We start from the raw sequence: 7,747 nt of genomic DNA, 5'->3' as shown, positions 1-7,747 counted from the left end.
CAGTCTGTGCAGTGCTGGGCACACATTGGGATCTCAGCAAAAATGGATGAAACACACACAAAGACGTCAAGGTGATCCATGAAGAATGAAGGAGGGATTGAAAAGGATTCAGAGAGGACAGTAGGTGCCAGACCAGGCAGGGCCCTGTGGGCTGTAGTAAGGAGGGTGGGTTTTATTCTCAGGGGCTGAGAAACCATAGGAGAGTTTTTAAAATGAAAAACTGATTTATTTTCTCCAATTTATAAAACTGTGGTAGAATACACATAACATGAAATTAACATTGTAACCTTTTTTTTTTTTTTTTTTTTTAAAAAAAAAGCTCTGTAGTCTGTCTCTTCTTTAAAAGATACTTATTTGACTGCACTGGGTCTTACTTGCAACATGTTGTATCTTTAGTCATGGCAGGAGGGATCTAGTTCCCTGGGATTGAACCCAGGCCCCCTGCATTGGGAATGTGGAGTCTTAGCCACTGGACCACAGGGAAGTCCCCCACTGTAACCATGTTTAAGTCCACAGTTCAGAAGCATTACGTACCTTTACATTGTTATACAACCATCACCTCCTTCATCTCAAGAACTCTTTCATCTTCCCAAACTGAAACTTTGTACCCATTAAACACAACTCCCCATCCCCCCTTTTCCTCAGCAACTGGCATTCTGCTTTCTGGGATTTGACTACTCCTACCTCACATAAGGGGAATCATGTATTAGCTGTCATTTTGTGACTGGTTTATCTCACTTAGCAGAATGTCCTCAAGTTTCATCCATGTTGTAATGTGATTTAACAGATCCCACTGACTTACTGGAGTAGAATGGGGTCAGGCTGTGCAGGGCAGGGGAGACCAGGCAACTGCACTGGTCCAGGCAAACTGAGATGGGGGGGCAGGACCCCAATGCTACCAACAGGGTGGGGAGAAGTGACCAGTCTGACAACCTAATTTGAAAGTTCATCTATAAACTGCACGGTGAGCTCTGTTCAATACTCTGTAATGACCTATATGGGAAGAGAATATTAAAAAAAAAAACAAAAAAAACTGGATATATATGTATGTATAACTGATTCACTTTGCTGCGCAGAAACTGACCCAGCATTGTAAATCAACTATTCCAATAAAAAATTATTAATTAAAAACAAAGAAAGTTGTTCTGACGGCTCTTGATGAAGGATTAAATGTAGGAATACTGGAAGAAAGGAATAAAGGAGTTAAAGATTGGAACCAGGGCAGTTGGGTGGATGGTGGTGAATTTGGGGGATGGAGGTTTGGGGTTGGGGGAGAGGATCCAGAGTCCAACTTTGGCCAGGTTAGGTGAGAGACAACTGAGAGGTGGGGGTGATGGACCGAGGAGGGAGGAGGGTCCTCATGCGGGTCAGAGGTCAGGGAAGGGGCTGGGACACAGGGGAAGCCATCAGTATAAGTGAGTGAATTGAGTCATCTGTGGATAAGGGCCCTGGGTCATGAGTATAGACAGACACAGGAGAGGCAGGGCTGCACCTGAACCAGGGTTCACGCTGTGCCTCCTCATGTCAGAGGAGGAGCCAGTTAGCAGGGGATCAAGCAGATCTGTGAGAGCCCGGGGCTCCTACACTCCCCCAGTAAAGGTGACACATGACAGAGCAGCCACTGGGCCTCCTGGGGCAGGGACCCCTTTGGCCTCGGCAGCTGCTGTTGCCGCTGGTGACATTTCACTCCGTGAATGTCCTGGCTTCAAAGTCTCTGCAGGCATTGTGGGGGGTTGGGGGGGGTGTTGGAGAGGCTGGGCTGGGGGAGGGCTCCAGAGTGGGGCCGCAGGAGGAGGACTGAGCAGCCAGGAGTCAGCCGGAGTCTTCAGTTGAGGTACATGGTCCTGATGGGTTGGGGAGCAGCCACCCCCATGCCTCAGGCACCAGGGACATAGGAGGAGGCAGGAGCTTGGGGTTTGGGGTGCAGCCTGCTGCCTGTGGCTCTGCTCACCCTCCCTCAGATGTCCAGCAAGGTGACCATTGGCAGTGACATTGGGCAAGCCCGCCGGGCCGTGGAGCAGCTGCGGATGGAGGCAGGCATTGACCGCGTGAAGGTGAGGACCAGGGTGAGGCGGGCGCATCTGAGAGAGCAGGGCAGGTGGACGGCCCAGCCCAGGTCGGGCTAACCGGGCTGGTCTGCAGGTATCCAAGGCAGCTACCGACCTGCTGCAGTTCTGCACAGAGCAGGCCAAGAGCGACCCCTTTCTCGTGGGCATCCCAGCCGCCACCAACCCCTTCAAGGAGAAGAAGCCCTGCGCCATCCTGTGAACCCTGCAGCCCGGACCGCCCAGGGGGCCTCAATAAAGATGAAGTGAGTGCTCCTCAGGGCATGGCTTGGCCAAGCTTCCGTGGTGGACTTTGGGTTTGTAGGGACCAGGTGTGGGGTGTGCTTGGCCCAGCCTCCCTCCTCACCCACGCCAGGGTCACGGCCACAGAGGCACACCCTGGACCCTGAATAGAGGAGCATGCCCCTCCCTCACCTACCCCTTCCCTGACTGCCCCCCTCCCCACGGCCCAGGGGGTAGCATTAGCAGATGCCCGGTCCCTCTGCCCAAACACCCAGGGTTAGAGTCCCGATCTATGTATCAGCGCATGTCACACACACACACACACACACACACACACACACACAGTTCACACACGCAGGTACCATCATACAGACAAGTGCCACTTCTCAAGTGTCTCCCTCCCCCTCACAGAAAGCACAGGAGACGCAGTCTCGATCCCTGGGTTGGGAAGATACCCTGAAGAAGGAAATGGCAACCCACTCCAGTATTCTTGCCTGGAAATCCCATAGACAGAGGAGCCTGGAGGGCTACAGTCCATGGGGTCACAAACAGTCAGACACGACTGAGCAACTAAACAACAACAGCAAACCGCATATACAGCCTGACTGGCCTCCCTGGGGACATTCGGGCACACATGATCCCTGAAATGCACCCGGGCAGGCACAGGCGCACCCAGAACCCACCCCCCCACCCCCCCCGCCACAAACGCACACACAGCAGTGGCTGTCGTCCAGGCTTTCAGGCCCCATCTCACAGACACACACCCACCCCTGGTACCCTGGCCCCAAGCAGGGAGGGACAGAGCCCTCAGGTGACACCAGGCTCACACTCCAGGCCAGAGCACCAGTACAGCAGGTTTATTTCTTTGCTCTCAAGGCAGAGCCTGCATCCAAATCATAACAAAAACAGGGCCCAAGGGTGGGGACCAGCCCCCTTGGGTGGGCCGGAACACAAAGCTCACCTCCCCTGGCGTGGGGCCCAGCCCAGGGACCCCACATGGCCATGGCCAGGACCCCTTGTGCCATAGGCTTGTGGGGCAGGGCAGAGGCAGCACCAGCATGGGGGAAGGTCCCCGCCCCCGAGAACAGAGGTCATGGCCCCGCCTGCCGGTAGGCAGACCCACATCCACATCCACCTGCTCAGGCCTGCAGCCTCCAGACCTCCAGTGACAGGCCCCCAGAGGCAGCCACCACCAGGTTGCCCTCGGCACAGATCTGTGAGGACAGGGACAGGAGGAGTCAGGGGTGCTCTCGGTGGGCGGGGGCGGCGCGTGGGACAGGGCCTTACCCCATTCAGCACATTGTGGTGGCTTCGAGTGCAGATGGTCCTTGGTGGGTCTGTGGGCACGTGTACCTGGTGAGGGGCAGTGGGCAAAGGTCATGGGACGTGTCCCCGACAGTTGAGGGTGGGTAGAGAAGAGGCACTGTCCTGGGCCCTCACCCGGATGGTCTTGTCGGTGGACGTGGTGTACAAGGCCCCCAGGGAGTGCTTGATCCCCGTGATCTGAGACCTGTGGCCCACATCAAAGGACTGGGGGAGGGAGGGACAGGTGACACTCAGGTGTGGCTCTCCCTAGGCCAGTGCCCCACTGCCCCCCAGGGGTTAAGAGGCGGGGAGGCAGCCCAGGGAGAGTCGGGCAGGGGCGAGGGCCTCGGCAGACCCGGACAAGCTGGAAGCAGCCACTGCGGTTGGCAAAGACGTGCAGTAGGCCCTGGTTATCGCCAGCCCAGAGCTGAGGTTCCTGGTAGGACATGCAGAGCAGGTAGGAGTCCAGCTGCAGGAGGGACGGAGATGGAGTGGCTCAGGCCAGTCCAGGCCACTCCACACAGCCCCGGCCCCCTGGGCCCCCGGGGGATGGCCCACCTGCAGCCGCTGCAGGACACTGTTGGCCCGGCGGTCAAACACCACGAGCGTGTGGTCCTCGCTGCCTGAGATGATGTGCCGGTCGTCTGCCAGCAGTGCCAGCACGGCGCTGGAGTGCAGCCGCCGGCTCTTCAGCAGGGCTGGGCCAACTTTGCAGGTGAGGGGCCAGGGAGGAAAGCAACATCAGAGCCCCCTTGGAGGCCCCCCTGGACCCCGGATCTCCATCCTCCGTGGCTTCCTCTGGGGGCCTTCCAGTCCATCACCCCATCCCACGTGGAGACAGGGCTTCCTCTGCCCCTAGTATCCCCACGCAGCAGTCACCTTGTGGCCCCCAGCACAACACAGGCCACTTGGAGTGGCCAGCCTCTGGTTGTGTGATTGTTACCCAAGTCAGACTGTGAGGACCAAGTGTTTCTTTTCCCAAAATGACCCTGGAGACCCCAGGCAGCCCTGCTCTCCCCACCTAGGCCCCAGGGCCCACCTCTGGGATCGTAGACGGTCACCTTCTTGTCATAGGTGCCGGTCACCAGGATATCTGGCCGGTAGGACAGGCACAGAACAGCTGCCTTGCCCCTGGGGACACACAGACCACAGAGCTGGGGAAGGGGCCGGACAGAGCACTGCCCACCCAGGCCCTCCTGCCCAGGTCCCCTCACACTTTATCTCGCCAAACTGCTGCCCGTCAGCCGCCATGTCCCAGAGCTTCACTGTGCTGTCCCAGGAACCGGAGCACACTCGGTGGTCCAGCGCTGCCAGTGACCACACCCAGCCCTGTGGGACCAGACCCATGTCCTGTGATCTTCCCCATTTCACAGAACCCAGAGTGAGTCAGCATGAGGAGAGATTAGAGCTCAGGTCTGCGGGTCTGACTTCAGAACCGAAAGACCTGCACGTTGTTGTTGTGGTTTACTTGCTAAATCATGTCCGACTCTTTGAAATCCCATGGACTGTAGCCTACCGGGCTTCTCTGTCCATGGAATTATCCAGGCAAGAATACTGAATGGATTGCCATTCTTTCTCCAGAGGAACTTCCAGACCCAGGGATCGAACTCATGGCTCCTGCATTGCAGGCAGATTCTTTACTGCTGAGCTACCAGGGAAGCCCAAAACATGTACACCCCCACCTAATAATGTTCCTAAATCAAGTACTGCAGAGCCTTAGCACCAGCACAGGTTGAGGCCACATGACAATGTGATTAAGAATAGGACCTCCACAGAAATTCTGTGGTGGTCCAATGTCTAAGGCTCCAATGCAGGAGGCCTGGGTTTGATCCCTGGTCAGGGAACTAGATTCCACGTATCTGTAAACCCGACATCTGAGCACCTACTCTATATGAGCCTGAGTGAAGCTCTTAATGCATAGTCACCTCATTCAACCTCATCCTAATTGACACTGGACAGAAGCAGTAAGTGAGGCCCAGAGAAGTCATATATGACTTTGACATTACCCAAAGTCACACAAACAATAGCAGACCAAGATTGAAATCTATGAGGTCTGGAACTTTCCTGGGGGCACAGTGGATAGAAATCCACCTACGAATGCAAGGGACACAGGTTCAATTCCTGGTCTGGGAAGATTCCACATGTCAAGAAGCAACTAAACCCATGCACCACAACTACTGAAGCCCATGCGCCCTAAAGTCTCACACTGCAACTACTGAGCCCATGTGCTGCAATTACTAAATAAACCTGCTCTCCCCTAGAGCCTGTGCCTCGCAACAAGAGAAGCCACCGCAGTGAGAAGCCTGAGCACTTCAACAAAGAGTAGCCCCGGCTCGCCACAACTAGAAGAAGCCAGAGTGCAGCAATGAAGACCCAGCATAACCAAAAAAATTAATAAAAATTAAAAAAAAATAAATCAATGAGCTCTGGTGCCAAAACCCATGCCCTCAGCCACAGTAGCCTGCCCAGGCCTCCTAGCTCCTACCTTTGCCTGATCTCCTATCCCCTCACCTTGTGAGTGCTGTTCTTCTGGGTCCCCAGGGTCTTGACCAGAACCCTGCTGGGCTCCACCCCCAGCTGCTGCAGGTCCCACAGGTTAACATTGCGATCTCGGGAGCCAGACAGGCAGAGTGTCCCACCCTGGGAGAGGAGTGAGGTGGTGTGGTAGGGGTCACCCTGGCCCCCCACTGCCAGGCCCTCCACCAACCCCTGTCTCACCTGAAGCAGCAGCACCGAGTCAATGGAAGCAAAGTGCCCATCGGCTAGGCAGAAGTACTCAGCCCTGCGCCCATCATCTGCCCAACGCGACAGGTGCTGCTCCAACTCAATGCAGGCCGTCGGCCAGTCAAAGTCCTCCTCTGTGGGATGCAATACCAGGGTCCCCAGTGGGCAGGAACCCTGCCACCCACTCCAGCTTTCCAAGCTCACCACTGGCTTCTGGGGAGCAGAAGACTTGGAGAGAATCCCACTTGGATCCCTTACCCCACCCAAGGAAGCCCAGGCTCTAGCTTTGGGACCACCAGCCCACCCACCTACCATGCAGGTCTAAGGCTGCTCCTTACCGTTTCCAGATATTGGGTAACTGAAGCCCCAGGATCACCTTCCCAGGCCTCATTCTCCAACCTCAGGATGTTAAAGTCCTGCCTCACCCCTGGCTGTGGTCCAACCTCAGCTTCACCCTCCCTACCCCTTTGGCTGGGCACAAGAGTTAGGACTACATAACTAACCCTTCTTGTTTTGGCCACCTGAACCAGACTCATGGAAGTGTTCCCCAAAATCAGTATCCCAAACCTGGGACCCTTGTCAAGGAGCAGAACCCAAGCCCTTGACCCAAACATCTATATTTTAATCAAGCTGTTCAGTAAAGTCCCATCAATTCAAGACCAGCAGGCTGCATTATCCTCTAGGGACCAAAGACTTTGGTGGCAGAAGGAATGACCACCAGCCCTTGTCTGAGATCACAGGTTAGACCCTGAACTTGAGGATCTGTGACTGCTGGTATCAGAGATCCCAACCTCTAAACCATAGCTTAGGTTCAAGGGTTGTAGGCTCTGGACCTGTGTCCATGTCTCACCCTCACCTAGGCCAAGACTCTAGGGGTAAGGGACTTTTACATTACCAGTTGCTGCCTTAGCATCTACACCCAGAACCTGGGGATTCTTGGTCTTACTTTGAGCACCAAGCAGCCTGACAGCCTGAGACTTTAAGTCGCTGTAGCAACCCCCGGCCTGAGAATCATTGGATCTTGAGTTCAGGGACCCCAGTTATCCAGGTAGATTTCTATAGCCTCAGGATCCCAAGTATCTGCCTCATGGTTCACCCAGAGGTCAGGAGCTTTGGTACTACCAGTAACTACCTCAGCCACCCTGAACCAGGACAGCCAGGGAGTTTTCTCCAGTGGGTGTGCTCACGACACCCTAGACCCCTTCCCCCTCGCCCCAGGCCTGACTTGGGCAGGCGACCCCCGGGCGCGCGCACCTTCCACCACTGGGTAGGGCGCCCGTACGCGGCGCTGCGCGCGTAGCCTCCAGGTGACACGGTCACGCACGAGGTCGCGCAGCGCGTGGCAAACGCGTGGCAGGACATGGAGCACGAGGCGCGCGTCGAGGTAGGCGCAGATCTCGAGCAGCAGCTCCGGGGGTAGGCTCAGCAGG

At 55.9% G+C, this 7,747-nt stretch overlaps 2 protein-coding genes across 2 annotated transcripts in view; one reads left to right on the top strand and one right to left on the bottom strand.

Moving 5' to 3' along the window:
- Positions 1–1,961: 1,961 nt before the first annotated feature.
- Positions 1,962–2,268, top strand: LOC104999859 (guanine nucleotide-binding protein G(I)/G(S)/G(O) subunit gamma-7). The gene is made up of 2 exons (XM_010855488.1): positions 1,962–2,054; positions 2,143–2,268. Exons 1-2 carry the CDS (start codon positions 1,962–1,964, stop codon positions 2,266–2,268), a joined length of 219 nt encoding a protein of 72 aa, XP_010853790.1.
- An 854-nt stretch (positions 2,269–3,122) lies between these two features.
- Positions 3,123–7,747, bottom strand: part of FBXW9 (F-box and WD repeat domain containing 9) — a 5,030-nt gene continuing 405 nt past the window's right edge. The window contains exons 2-11 of the mRNA XM_010855486.1: positions 7,572–7,747; positions 6,312–6,451; positions 6,105–6,233; positions 4,810–4,922; positions 4,633–4,724; positions 4,152–4,300; positions 3,949–4,062; positions 3,729–3,818; positions 3,576–3,641; positions 3,123–3,502 (exon numbers count right to left, since the gene is read on the bottom strand). Of these exons, the coding sequence (XP_010853788.1) occupies positions 3,428–3,502; positions 3,576–3,641; positions 3,729–3,818; positions 3,949–4,062; positions 4,152–4,300; positions 4,633–4,724; positions 4,810–4,922; positions 6,105–6,233; positions 6,312–6,451; positions 7,572–7,747 (1,144 nt within the window). The 3' untranslated portion in view covers positions 3,123–3,427. The remainder of the gene's footprint in view (positions 3,503–3,575; positions 3,642–3,728; positions 3,819–3,948; positions 4,063–4,151; positions 4,301–4,632; positions 4,725–4,809; positions 4,923–6,104; positions 6,234–6,311; positions 6,452–7,571) is intronic.

This window comes from Bison bison, unplaced genomic scaffold, assembly GCF_000754665.1.
Source record: "Bison bison bison isolate TAMUID 2011002044 unplaced genomic scaffold, Bison_UMD1.0 scf7180017864365, whole genome shotgun sequence".
NCBI lineage: Eukaryota > Metazoa > Chordata > Mammalia > Artiodactyla > Bovidae > Bison > Bison bison.
The sequence above is the reverse complement of the archived record's forward strand: the minus strand, read 5'-3'. Positions and strand labels throughout refer to the sequence as shown.

Excerpts from the sequence above, each read along its gene's own strand:
- LOC104999859 (XM_010855488.1), top strand. The coding sequence starts at position 1,962 with ATGTCCAGCAAGGTGACCATTGGCAGTGACATTGGGCAAGCCCGCCGG. Across the intron at positions 2,055-2,142 it reads CAGGCATTGACCGCGTGAAG|GTATCCAAGGCAGCTACCGA; the intron begins GTGAGGACCAGG and ends GCTGGTCTGCAG.